General features: G+C 38.6%; 1 protein-coding gene across 1 annotated transcript in view; it reads left to right on the top strand.

Moving 5' to 3' along the window:
* Positions 1-15037, top strand: part of nompC (no mechanoreceptor potential C) — a 517130-nt gene that overhangs the window by 464343 nt on the left and 37750 nt on the right. Inside the window, exons 16-18 of the mRNA XM_071598936.1 lie at positions 2034-2233; positions 6020-6217; positions 8674-8880. Of these exons, the coding sequence (XP_071455037.1) occupies positions 2034-2233; positions 6020-6217; positions 8674-8880 (605 nt within the window). The remainder of the gene's footprint in view (positions 1-2033; positions 2234-6019; positions 6218-8673; positions 8881-15037) is intronic.

The following is a 15037-nucleotide window of genomic DNA, read 5'->3' as shown; positions in this document are numbered from 1 at the left end:
CTTGCTCATTGTAAAAAAATCAATGGTAAAAAAACATCAAATAAAAGTGGTTCTCAGCGTGTTGCACTTCGAATAAAATTTTAACCACGGGTACATAACTAGATTCTCTACCTAAGAGTACCTACTTTAAGTAAATCCCAGCTTTACATTTCGTCAGCACCGACACAATGGAAGGTTTGGATTCATATTTATTTTATTACTATCCTAATGTTCTCATGTTTATTTGAACTCGGAGAAGTAGACTCCAATAAATTCTTTCTCCTATATTTTCCTTTCGTTTCGCTTGATACAATTTTCTTCAATCCAATGCGATAATTCGGCTCGAGTTTAATTCCAATTTAGTTCCAAGTATCTGAATAAGATATATGTGCAACCTAAGAATTATAATTTCAATTTTCATCCCTTACACTCTCATATAAATTTATTAAGATCACAACTATTAAAAGGAGAAGAACGAGGCGAGTAATCGTACGTATGAGAATGCTAGATTTGGAAGTAGAGAGCAGTTAAACATGGCGCCCAAATAGGCGTCATTTTGAACTAAAATCATAGCAAAGTCGTTCTGATGGAACTTCTCTATCGAGTTCTATGCCTGAAGTATTACCCATTCGTGCTCAATAAGAAACCGTAATTAGATCGGAAAATTTGCTGCCACTGGGATTTTCACCCGGACCTATAAGACGAATAATTTAGATAATGACTATTCCACTCTGCACAGCGTAAAACCATGGCTTGAGTAAAGATGTTAAAGTATAACGTAGTCGAGCCAGGGTCATGAGGGACTACGCCCTCACCAATAAATCACCTGGGAAAGGGATTTTGACTTTTTAGACATAGATATTTATATTCTTTCTAAATATCCTATTTGTGTATTCTGTACATTATTTGATGTCTTTCATTGTAAATTTTAACTGTGACGAAACGTTCGGTTATATTTACTGAAGGATTATTCTCAAATAGTGAGTGGCTTGAGGACTGGACTGCTTCCCTATACTCTGTCTGTCCCTATACGATGTCTGCATCCTTGAAGAATAAAAATCAAAAGTGGTGAAACTAGAAAGAGATCCATATTGACTAGGATGGATTTTCGATTTGAGTACCCATATGTTATCCAAAACATTCCGGGTCCGATCCCGTGTATTGTAGAAGTATTTTGTATATTCTTGGGATTTTAGCCCAGGAAAACCAATGGAAAAGCAAAACGTACATTTTTTGTGATCTCATATTGAATCACATTGACGTCCATCTGGCTGAGTAACACACTGGTATTATCGCTAGTCCGCTCTAATTTAAAACGATCATTTATTTATACCTTTGGAAAACAGGATTCATGGAAACATTGTCGCATGCGCAGGGACTACTCACGAATCCTCCGCTGATCTAATCCGCTCCTCTGAGTGAAATCGGTCCAGTGGCACCAAATAAATCGCGTTTCGAAAAGAAGTGTCGTATTTTCAGGAGTAAATAAGTTATCGAATTTAATGTAAATGTAAGCATAGGTTTCCAAAATTTTCAATTTCATTCATGAGAGCCCAATTTTTCACATGTAACCTTGAACGCATTTTTACATTTTCATCCGTAGTCAAAACTCAATGCAAATTTGAGAATTTATGCGATTGATGCACAACTGTGAATAATTTCTGGTCCGAACTGAGATATGCCTGGTTCTTCTGTCAGACGAAACGGCACCCACACGAGCAGAAAAACCAATTAGTTACCTCGTTTCGTCAACAATGTGAAGATACATGCTCTGGCGCACTTCGATTCTATAAAATTTCCATAATCAATCCTGAACAAACGCGCGAAAAAACTTAAGCGTCGGTCATCGCCTTAACGAAGTTAGGTCTACGGTTCAACGTCCCACGAGACGGACGGACAAATGCCACATTAAATCCGATTTCCCCTCTCCCCCTTTTCTTTCGCGGACGCACAAATGTAACTCGATGGAATTCAAATGCAAATCTCCTTTCCGAGTGAGAAGATAACTGGTTCATCTCGCCCTCCCTCCCATTTCCTCTTTCACCCTTCTGCAGACACGGTCCGAGAGCTGCTGCAGCACATCCCCGGCACGGTCAAGTCCGACCCGCCCTCGGGCGCCTCCCTCATCGGCGAGCTCGGCAGCGAGTCGGGCATGACGCCACTCCACCTGGCGGCGTACTCGGGAAACGAGAACGTGGTCCGGCTGCTGCTCAACTCGGCCGGAGTGCAAGTGGACTCGGCGACGACGGAGAACGTGAGTACACGACGGCCCGGCTTGCTGGCTGGTTGTCGGGGGTCTCGCACAGCGGACGCAGTGCGTTTTGGCAGAGAGGGGGGGAGGTGGGGCGGGGGAAGAGGAAGCTCCAGTGAAAGGGGTAGGGGAGGGGAAAGAAAGAAGCGGGAGGCTGCGTGGGGTTAAGAGACTATCCCAAGGACGCCCCACCCTGGGCAAAAGAGATGTGTTAAGAGAGCAGCACCAACTCTTCCTCTTTAGCCTCCTCCGCTAAATGTCCCTTTGGGGAAGCGAGGGCGGCGGCGATGTTTCGCGGCTGCCAAAGCGGATGGGTCTATCCCGTCCGAGGGTGTTCACGTTCATTGCGTCACACTTGAAAGTGGGCGGGGGAGAGGCCCGCCAATGTGCGGTCATTGGGTGAGGATGGGGTACACGGGAAGTTCGACATCGCCGGCGGAGAGGGCGAATGATTTTTAAGATCATTAACACGGGTTCATACAAAATCAAGTCCATCCCGTACTACAGCACATATAAGGAAGAGGATGGTGAACTATCCAGTTTGCAGGACAGTTAAAACTTTTTTCAAACTAAATGAAAATTTTATGAGTGGGTTCTATGGTCTCGGGCTCAGGTACCTGATGATGACGCCGTTGCGTTGAAACCGGTAGTACGAATAAAAATTGTGTGGAAGTTACAAAGTATATTCATTTAAACGTTTATGAATGGGGTTTACAATTACTGGCGTGTGAGGTTGGTAAAATTTTAAAAAATATACGGAATATGCGTGTATCGGTGTGGGCAAACAACTCCGTGGTCCCGCCACATTGCGCATTGCTGTTTTACGGGAGTCTTTTCGCCTGAGGAGGGCGAACGTTTTGCCGCAGTGTGTTAAATAATTGGGCCCCATTTCCCAATGGGAGGAAGGGGAGAGAAAAAAATCCTGGAAGACTCCTTCACTTGATATCAATAATGAAAGCTCGCGGAAGATAAATATTTATAGACATGCGTAGTGACGCATAAAAATTTTCCCCTTCACATTTCCTCTCGAGAATAACCGATTTTTGCGCAAGGAGTTAATTTGCGGTTGATTCTTTGAAAATTATTTTTGGATAAGAGCAGGAAAGAGTGCGTTACTCCTCACTCCTTGCCACGCTCTGCTGATACTGAACTCAAGTTTTAATAATATTTATTAAAAAATATTACTATTCAAAACCAGTGACAGATAAACGTAATGCGATAATCATCATCAGAACTCAAAAATCCCAAAAATGTATTAAATAGCACGCTTTTATAATTTCCTCTTTGTTAACCTCACCAAACGTTAACGTCCCTTCCTCCTCCCGTCGATGATACTTATTTCATGTCACGTTTCATTATAGCGTTCAAAATGTTTTTTATGCCCACATTGAGTTTCTCTCAAAATCCAATTATGCATTGATAAAAGAACAGAATCTATTTAAATAATTAAATTGAAATTATATCATCCAGAGAATTTGTATTTAATGGACAATACTATGACAGATCTATATCAAACCTATTCAAAATCTAATGCTTGTCAAAATACTTTTCTTGGAAAAAAACGAGATTTTCCCGGGGCATTGGAGAGTGTTTATGGGACCGTATGACCTTTCATACCACGGCTACAGTTGATGTCGAGATGTTTAGTGTATCGCCCCAGTGTATTTTTTGGTAGAACAAAAGGAGTTCCGCTAAAATTCGGAAGGTATGGGAAAGAATGTTAATTTTATTTTTGTCATTTCCTCTCAGATAATTACAAACTGAAATTGAGGTTAATTTATCACCATTGTGTAAAAATGTGAGCAGGGAAATGGTAAATCACGTAAGGTGAGTGTGAGACAGGAGTGACACGCCAAGGCTAAATTAATAAAGGAGATTAATTAAGGACGAAGAGCCGACCGCAACCTCAAGGTCACGACAGAACACACTTCCACAATACTCGACAACCCACAGCGCACCTACGAAACAAAGTGAGCTTCTCCTGACCTTTGGTCTGGGCAGCGACGCCTACTTTAGTGATACCCTTACGAGAAATAGAAAAATATAAGTAAGTTTTGCATTCAGGCCGCTTTTGTATTAAATACTTCTACTGCTCTTGCTTGTAAAAAACAGTAATTTCTCGACTGTGCTTTATCCCTCCAACTGTTGCTATTAGCCGAGTTCTTAAATTTCAGAATCTGAATCTACATTGCTTTGAGCATAGGTTTAAGCATAGTAAAATCTCCCACAAAACAGTAATTTCATACTAAACTCTGCTATACTTTTTGTCTCTGCCCAGCTTACTAATATATAAGTAAATAATTTTACCGCAACTGATTAACAGTTTATTCACGCTAATATTAGGTCTACCGTGGTGCAATAATACTTTTACGTATTAACTCAATATTACTAAGATGTCTCTGCCCCACTAAACACAAACGCATCTCTGCTCCCCCAACTCCTGTTTTTCTGTATTCTGCTGATGATTGTGAGTAGATACTACCTTTTGATTGGTGAAACTTTATTTTAGGTCCCATAGTCCTCAGTTGGTGCCATTTTACTATTTTTTTGATTGAATCGAGCAGTAGTTATCAGGAGATGTGATCGACTGCCGAGGTGATTTGCGTAGTTAGAGATAGGTGGGTAATTTAGTAGAGGTAGGAGTGTGTGGGGTTGAGGGAGGGGTGATGAAACACTCTTCTTTGGCATTAGCTTACTATCAAAGAAAGACGCCAGGGGCTCTACTATTTTTCCAATGCACACTGCGGCGAACGACGTGTTCTATTTGAGGTGCTTTCCATTAGACATCCAAGTAGGGATTGGGGGAGACCTAAGATATCTTCGGGATTGGAACCCGGCTCCTTGTGATGGGAAGCCAGTACATTAGGAACTTAACCACACCAATTCCCTTGTCTTACCCGTCTTTTCTTCAATTCAAATTCTTCTAAGAAAAAGCAAAAAATTCTTTCCTCTTCGTATAAATCCTATAATATGTCTGAGGGATGTTATCTATTCCCTTCCTCATCATCCGATTTCCTACAGTAAATCTAAATTGGCTTACTACCAAATTCAGCGTCCTAATTCTTTTCGTAATAAACTGCCCTCCTTTTCGTTGCAGGTCTTGTTTCTCCTGCAGCAATATCTCCCAACTTTTCCTCTTTGGTTCCAGTTTAGTTATCCTTACCTCAAATGTTGCCAAATCACTTCATTTATATCTCGTAGAGCTTCTACTACTTCTACCTTCTGATTAACTCTCCTTTCCCCTTCCTATCCTCGAGAATGTGAATAATATTTCATAACCGTCGTGATCCGAATTTGTGTATTCCTCAGGAACCTCTACGAATTGGTGATGAGGCATCTAAATCCGTGTCTAACCGCGATTGACTTTTTAATCGCAAGCCTTCACAAAAGTGAAAGGACAAAAGCTAGTCCAATTTTCGGGGTATATGTAAACTAACCCCATTTAAACTAATAACATCCCGTTATGCTGCTGTGCGTTAAATGCCCTTCTCTTCTTAAAAATCACGGCAGTACCTAAAAATTACGCATAGAAGTATTTGTGTGTATTGAATTTAAAAGAACCAATTTAGTCAATTTTACTTTGGAAAAGGCCATTTTCCATCGCTTTGTTTTTCGAAATTATTTCTCTTTCAATGGAAATTGGTATCATCAGTTAAAATTTTAAAAGTTATGTTTGCTTACAGATGTACTTTTTTTACAATCTCCACCTGCATCTAAAAATGAAATCGATACTGTTCCTTTCAAAATCTCTACGATGCTCCTGGGATTGACGCCATTCGCCGGGCACAGGGCTACAACCCGGTCCATTTGGCATGCTTCGGTGGCCACATAACGGTCCTGGGGCTGCTGCTGGCCAGGTCAGCGGATCTGCTGATGAGCGCGGACCGCCACGGGAAGACGGGGCTGCACATAGCCGCCACCCATGGCCACTACCAAATGGTCGAGGTGCTCCTCGGACAGGGCGGTGAAATCAACGCCACCGATAAGGTAAGCTCTCCCTTAGGCCCACGACGGACGCTCGGATTTTTACGGTCCTTGCCACCGGGAATTTATTGTATGCACCCCTAAACGTTTTTCCTGACACACCGTAGTCATTAAAAGCAAAGAGAACGGAACCGCCAGGGCCTTAAGCTCGACTATCATTTGATGTTGATCTACTCGCTAGCGTTCACCTGGTCATGCTCACCTTCATCCTAACGGAGTCTAAAGATAACACTTCTTAGATGAGGAGAAGAGTTCCTTTCTCCGAGCTTCCTTAAATTATCGTTGCATCTAGTGATGTACATGCTAATCCTGTCAGAGTTTATCTAGAATTTTTCCCTTAGGGGTGCAACTTAGGAGCCCTTATTCTCGAGGCCTCCGGGCAGCAATAGCTACTTAGCCATCCACCTCTCCGCCACAAGCAGAAAGCAGACAATTGGTGCCTCTTGATACAGAATTAATTTAGTTAACTGACGATAGATTTCAAATGATTGTTTATTCGAGTAATAAAAACACAAAATTCTGATTTAAAGCGGCATCTCAGTTACTAGGCTACTTAAATGAAAATGTACTATATGTCAGATTCCATCAACGAACGGTAGAAATTGTGAAAATAAGCGTCCTTAAATGGGTATTGTATACAATAGTTGACTTTCGGCATCGACATGCTAATTCATGATAATAGGCCTTCATTAGTGAAAGCAGATAGTTAATGTTATCAGCTGATTTTTTTCAGAACCTATGGTATCGAATCAAAAAATGCATTTAATTTGTCATCAAAGACAGTTATCAAGAAAAGCTTCCAAATTGGCTGCTATTACAATAGACACGGAGATATTTTTCTGCAAATTCTTGCAATCATTTCATGACAATGGAAAGCAGTTAATTTATATCATTTAATGACATAAAGTCATTAGACTGAACTGTATCAAAAAGTGTCAGTCAAATTAAGTTTTCCATCTCATATTCTATATATTCAGCCTTGTACTAAGGTTTATTTTGAATTCTTCATGCGGTAGCTCCTATTCCCCTTAAACAGAACGAATCTTTGTTGGTTTTATTCTTTCTTATACCATATAAAATAAATATTATATGTTAATCATGATAGCCCTTAATAATTGATTGAATTAAAGGACACTCAAACAGTTAAGAAAAATCGCATAAATTTTTAGTCTTCGGTCCATTAGATTTAATTTATACGGTTGGTGGCAATTTTGAAAATTTGTCGCTAAAACTACAGCAAAAATTATAATTAAAGCAAACGTTCAAATTTCCTTTACGCTGAATAATGACAGCTATATTATAAACATTTTATTTAGCAACGGCAGGAGCGAAAAAAATGTATATTCCATTCTATACAATCAGGGAGCTTTAACTATTTCAACATTTATTATCAATTGATACCCCTATGCCTCTTGAAGATGCTAAGTGAATACATCTAATCGGAAGTCAATATCAAATTCACTAATGCCAGGTTTTTAATATATTTATACTATATGTCCAACTGTTAGTAAAAGTGTAATTTTGCCTAACGAAGAAGTTTACAATATGTTCTATAGAAATGAATAATGAATACGTTACATTCTTCAACTTACAATAGCCATTTCAAAGATAATTAGCACTTTCAACAATCGGTTGGGGTTGAACAGTCAATTATAAAATTGATTTTAGACTGTAATCGGAGTTTAAAGGTACCCTTCAGTTAAACGAAACATTATAAAACCGGAAAGAAAGTTTGCAAATTTTCTATATTAATTTAATAGTAGCACAGTATTATCCCACGTAGAATTGGAACTAGTGGATTTCGTACACCTGAATAAACTAATCGGCTGCGCTTTCATATTTTGTGAATATCGGCACTCCGCTGGGAATTTTATTATATGCTGAATTGTATAGTAAGTTTGGATTGCTAATTGCTTTCCCGCATAAAGTTTAACAAGCAGAAATTTCTCGAGTAGAATGTTTGGAAGCGTTAATGATGGCATATTCCAGTAATGAGCCCCCTATTGAGGTGAGCACGTGCTTAATTTTCCACAGCGAGTTCAAGTTTTGTCTGATAGCCTTTTTTATGTTATGGGTCATTCATATGATAATTATTTCTGCTTTCGAGCTTAAAGGTACTTTCCACCCTTGGTCTATGAAGTATTAACTAAAGAATATATGTAGATGTGAAAGAAATCAGCCATAGCGATGGAAACTAGTTCTATGCCTGCCCTGATTTATAAGGTTCTTTTAATTTAAATGTGGCTCCTGTTAATCCACTCGTTAAATGAATGGTAAGAATCATACGCGAAAATACGAAGGACAGATCAAACATACTAATGAAAGTTGTTTGAGAGTGCTAAAAGTCTGTAGAAGGGACCACACCTGGTACAATGCGTATTCGTACATCAGTATCCTACTTTGATATAGACATTTTGCACCCCAGCTTTTGATCTTTGACCCTTCTTTATTCATTCCAGAATGGCTGGACGCCGTTGCACTGCGCGGCCAGGGCCGGCTTCTACGACGTGGTCCGGCTATTGGTTGAGAGTGGGGCGTCGCCCAAGAGCGAGACGAATTACGGTATGCCCCCGATCTGGTTTGCCGCCTCCGAGGGCCACAACGACGTGCTGGAGTATCTCATGGGCAAGGAGCACGACACGTACCAGCTGATGGAGGACAAGAGGGTGAGTGTGACAAGCGCTAATAGATGGCGACAGCAGCGGATGGCGGAGGGGGAACTCGAGGAAGTGAGTTAAGTGCGGAAAGGGGCAGGAAGGGCAAGCGGCCGTAGAGGAGGATAAGGGAGCTTCCCTCCATGTAGGGCGACGGGATGAAGGTCAAGAATTCGCGCAGGCGTCGAATCGCAGTCAAACATGCGACAGGCAACGGTAGCTAGGCAAATTTCGTGCGTTGTTTTGCTTCGCGGAACTGGCATTATTTAGTAAATTCCTTCATCTCGCTGAAAATAACCCACTCATTAATGTCACTCGACGAAAATATACCTATTAAATTAGTAGTTCTTCAGCTTCTTTAACTTAAGATCATGAATTCAGTAATGAATCAGGCATATAAATGCACAAAAAGTGATCTTATAATAAGTTTGCGCAAATGGAAGAACCATGATCTCCACCATAGTTTATTTAGAAATCCTCTGTATAACCGAAGCGTGAAGATTTGTCATAATTCTCTCTATTCCATTTATAATTATGATATTATTCCCCCCATTGCAAAGTTTCGAACCAATCCGGTTATAATACGGTATGATGAATTGTTTTAACACTTAAGGAAGTCACGGTCCACTAAAATTGGTGCGATAAAGTAAGCTCGCCGATAGACCGTGCAATTATTTTATCTGAAATTATAAAGATTTCAAGTTCCTCTTCATATCCACCTTCTTTTAACTGGTGGGTGTGAGAAAATCTTTTCGTCGGCTATGACCCTCAAATAGCATCAACTATAGAGAGAGTCGGTGTTGTATGGTGGTCTCCGTAAAATCGGAAAATAGAGAATTTAGACGATTTGCGTCAATGGTAAAATGTGTTGGGAATGAGGACAGCGCTCAAATCTTTGCCGGTTGTCCGTTGTACACGACATGATGCGTTAACCTCATATCTCTCCACGGCGAAATATCGATCAACTGCATGATAGAGTGGTTTTTAGTCGAGGATTTAAATTCTTTGACTATTCCTGCAGTCCGATATTTTCAAAATATAAACTGTCCCAAATGTGCGAGCTTATGCTCATCTTGGGAACATTTTTAAATCCCCCAGCGCATCGCTCAAACTCTCCAACGCTTCGGTCGGCATAGTTGTTAATTGAGAAGACAATTATCTTCCTCACTTTAATTGTCGCGGCCGTTTGTTATACCGGTTCCGCGTGGGAAATCGTTGTCGCTCACCCGACACTTTTCCCCTCTGATTAGACTCCGACTGTCAGTGGTCGTCGCAGCGTCAGAATCGACCTAATAATCATCGTTTGGTGCGCAATTGGCATGTCGCTGCAAGAGTGCCGATTCTGAGAGCAATTCTTTTCCCTGCCGGCAGGATGGCATGTTGAATACTATTGATTAGTAGTATTTTTACAAGATAAGGGTTTCATTATATCATGGGTGGGAGTTATGAATTTTCAGAGAGCAGGACTCTTGATTGTTTAAATTGCTTTAACTCCCAGAAGCCTAGTATATAAATATACAGTTGGCAAAAAAATAACGGAAAAATATGATGGCAACTTTAACACGTGATTGTATCTGCAAGTAGAGAGCTCGGGCTTCTTTTTGGCTATAAATTTGCTAATATGCGCCTGAGATATTTCACTAGTATTTGGAATCTAATTAACGAATTCGCCTAAAATGTGAATCTCAAAACATTTCACCTTGAGTTCGATGGGGATTCGAAAAGTACAATGGCTATCCAGAAATTAAATCACATTTTAAAATAAAATATGTACATAGTGGTAAGGCAAAGTTTTATTGTATGCATTTGAAAGGCGCATTATTAAACTATTTTTCTACATATTTGCCATTCAAACTGACGCATTTATCATAACGATACACAATATTTTCAATGCCATCTCTGAATAAATCTGCCGCCATATATTTTAACCACTTGTTCACACAAGATTGCATTTCTGTATCAATGTCAAAGCGCTGTGTAGCAAGCCATGTCTTCATCGTTGGAAAGAGGTAAGTCGGCGATTTTCACGAATTTTTTCATTGATATTTACCGTCAGTTCATCTGTCACAAGGCTAGGTCGACCACTGCGGTCCTCGTCGTGGAAATTGGTGCGGCGATTTTTGAACTAAATGCACCACTGCTTCATTACGACTTCACTCATTATTCCGTCTCCGTACACTTCACAAAGTTGCCTATGAATTTCAATTGGCTTGTGGATTTTCCCCAGTAAAAACTTAATCACAGATCGCACTTCACAACTCGTGGGCTAGGCTATTCTATTGCAGCGCACATTTTAACAGCTCGAAATGAGGAAAGTAGAATAATCATAATCTGCACACTACCGCAGTAGGAAGCGTGCTGAGTGTAGGGCCGTTTATACACCAAGATGATAGACACCTCTAAGCCCTACCCACCGCCACGCTACGCCAAAACCTAATTTACTTCCTAGATGGCTATCGTAATTTAGGGAGAAAAGTATGAGCATGTATGACAATTTTATATTTCATTTAAGATACAATTCAAGAGTTACTTTTTGTATAATCATCAACTTTATCAAGTCAATTGTCAATTGTTTAGCAGCAGTAGACTTTCAGTTACGTCTATAAAAATTAAGGGATACAATGGATTCCACTTAATTTTTAACTTTCCCCATTAATTAAAACACACTAGAAATGTATTCCAAGTGAAATTGAATTAACAACAATACTTTGATCGAATTACTGTCAATGACTATTGTGTTATTGTGGTTTAGCATTTTATTGGACTCAGCTACTTAATAGGTTAAGTTATGTTTATATTCAACGTAGGTGTCAAATAAAAGTTATTACTTGACCTTTGGTGATTGGGTGTAATCAAAATTATGGAGTAAAAGTGCATAATAAATATATATTTGCAAGTGCTGTATTAGTTATTAGTCAGTGGAGTTTTTGGTGGTGTAAACGCTACGATATGGAAATATACGCAGTTTCTAATTTTCTAAGTATTATTAGCTTCATTCTCATATCATATATGCCACTTATTTTTTTATTTCATTCACCTCGTGTTTTTTTTTTCAGTAATAGTTTTCACTATGATTATCTCAGTTTGTGGAAAAAAATGAGGGAAATATAATCGAATATACAGTTCACCCGCCTGTCTACAACTTAAATTGTCCCAAACGACCTAATGTTGTAGATATTAGAAACGTGACAAAATTTGTGAAACTCTGATCATACAAGAGTTTGCGCATTGTTCCACAACACAAAATAGCTATATGGTTGTTTTTTTGAGAACGCCTGACTCTTTTTTATGTTGGATATGAGTGATATATCGTCCTGCGATTGGTGTGTCATACGCTCTTAGAAACGGTTTGCCTAGGTATCATTCTTTTTTCTGCTGAACGGTCGCAGTGTGGGAACAATACGATATTTGAAAAGTTGTCGCATTTGAAGACAAATGGTCCTGTGACAGGGGTCAATTGAGGCGTTTCAGGTGGACTCCCGATCGTTTATTCCCAGGATGGTAGCCAGAATGTTCTCAAAAACATTAGTGATCGCAATATGACATAAATGATTTATTATTTTTTACCGAGTTGGTCGACATTTCTGGAAATTTCCGCAGAAAACCTTCGAAAAATGAATTAAGAAAAGATGTATTCCATTAAAACGTGCGGAAAAAGTAGCATAAAATTGCTTCATTTTGCCTTTCCATTAATATCCAAACGCAGGGAAAACTATGACACTAAAATCGCTTTTGTGTATGGTATATTAATGGAATCATCAGGTGACAGGTAAATTCCGAAAGTCAAGATGGAATCAGTTTTTCGAGAAATGTTGAAATACAAAAGCGCATTGCGCAAAGCAAGAAAACAGGAAATATATATATGCTTACGAGGAAGTCTTAAGGCGATTGTTATTCAGTTAAATTACGCCATCAAAGAAAAATATTCAAGAGCGGTTAGGCATCTGTTTCATGGGAGGAAACAGAAATATTAGAATCTTAACTTAGGCTGCTTTAAAATATAATAAATCAATGAAAACACGTTGAACATTGATTTAAAACGAGCCAATTTCCTCCTGTCTTCTTGGAGAAATTGGAATAGAATTGGATGAAATACACGTATACCTTCGAAGTAGAAATGTGAAAAATATTTTTTTCCTTTCCATTGCACTTACTTAGGCTTTCTGTAGTCCATTCGACTATCTTTGGGCTTATTTAGGTAATAACCCTCATTTAATTGACAAGCAGTTTATTGCCTGTCAATATTGTATATAATTGGCGCAGGGAAACTTCCTTTTTAAAATACATAGTTAACGAGAATATTAGTGACAAAACTAATTAATTTTGAGGTGAAGGCTGCCGTGATGACAATCTGTGATAGTCTTTTGTGGCATTAGCATGACGACCCTTGAAAGCATTCATATATGACATGGGATTCTTTTTTTTCATTGCGCAATAATTTTCAACTATCGCACGACTAATATTTGAAGTAGTCAGATCATTTCCATCATCAAGTCAACGATCGATAGGCATGGTTGTTAGCCCAATAATGGATAACTTCATTGTGATTGCATACAATTATCTCATAATGTTAAAGGTTACTCTGCTTTGTCTCTTCAGGACAGTTTTAAATAGAAAAAATAAATTCAGGACATACTGGTGTATCTACGATTGATAAAGATGAACATCATAGAAGGAACTTCAATAGTATTGCCCCGAGATGTGGATTAGGGGTATTTTTGTTTTATTTATGGATATACGTTTTTTTGTTCGAAACGTCGGGTATGTCGTTACGAATAAACAATCTTGGGAAAGCAATGGTACGGAGGCATGAATAACCTTGAAAGCCTATTGCAATCACAGTTTATAAATAAATAAATAAAACAAATCTAGTTCATTAACCTTTATTATCAATTATAAGGGGTACATATTTGATTCCATATTAATTCGGCAATGTGTAGATGAACGAAAAAGTTTTTTTTTTTAATTGTTAATCCATCTAGCTTCACTTTCGGAAGTAATCAGTAAGACATTTCTTCAAACCTAGGTGCGTGGAATTACTCCGTATATGCAAGGAATGTTAAAAAAAAACTCTGCAATTCCACAAATCAATCAATGAAAGTATGGAGTGCAAAGTTTTTTTACCATTACTTGCGAAATATCAATCAGACCTGCTCATGCTTCTTAATTAGCTACGAATCATTTGAATCTAATGAGGATAGGTTGTATGAACGAGAATTTTTATTTTAAAAGTATCATCGTCGAGCGAACCTTTTTATGTTTCTCTTTTTTCTAGTTATACTTTCTTATGTGTCCGTTTCTTAATAGTTGTACTTATTTTAGCCATATAATTTGAGTGGAGGGGAATATTATGGAGTTCATTCACTGATTGTGAGCAGAGATTACGTTGTCGGGTGTAACCTGAAGTGAGAGGAATATATGAATTGATTGGAAACTGCAGGAAATTATCAACTCTCTTAAGAGGTGTGATGAGATTGTTAAACAAATCCATAATACTTTGGAAGGGAAATATAATTAATTGTACCACATTAATAAGATCGACAGGTGGTACTAACCAGTAAATAAATGCATGTGTGGTCTAAATTTAAACACTTTCAAAAGTAAAAAATATTCAACATAATTTAAGGACCGTTGATCAACCACTCCAATTGACAGAACTTCAGCAATTACTCTTATTAAATCAAAATCAATGTGCATTATTTTCCTTGAGAACTGAAGGTCATTGCTAACATCTTCCATTAGTAATACTATCGCTCTATCCTTTAAAGAAGTGGGATATAGACTTTTTTCCAAAGACGCAGTCCTATAAATGTCAGAAATTGTAAACAACATGCAGGGTGTTGTGCAAAAGGTGGTTCTGATTATCCTCATCTCGGGCATACTCCTCATATTAGGTACAAATTAGAGCCTTGGGAGGAGAAAATTCAAGGGGTAAACATCCACATTTTCGACTTAACAGGCATTCTTACTACTGCTTTCACCTCCGCTAGTATTTTTTTCTCCTTTACTCTGCGTGATATATTGAAATCGGTATATTTTATTTTATCTTATTATTTATATAAAAAAATGAATGCTAAATTTATCATATTTTCGTTCCAACCTTTGATGGATAATTATGTGCCACCATTAGGATGCGCACATCAAACTTTGGAGGTCATTGGTTTAATGC

The sequence above is a fragment of the Hetaerina americana genome, unplaced genomic scaffold, assembly GCF_022747635.1.
Source record: "Hetaerina americana unplaced genomic scaffold, ioHetAmer1.1.p SCAF_10, whole genome shotgun sequence".
In the NCBI taxonomy this organism is placed as follows: Eukaryota; Metazoa; Arthropoda; class Insecta; order Odonata; family Calopterygidae; genus Hetaerina; species Hetaerina americana.
The sequence above is the reverse complement of the archived record's forward strand: the minus strand, read 5'-3'. Positions and strand labels throughout refer to the sequence as shown.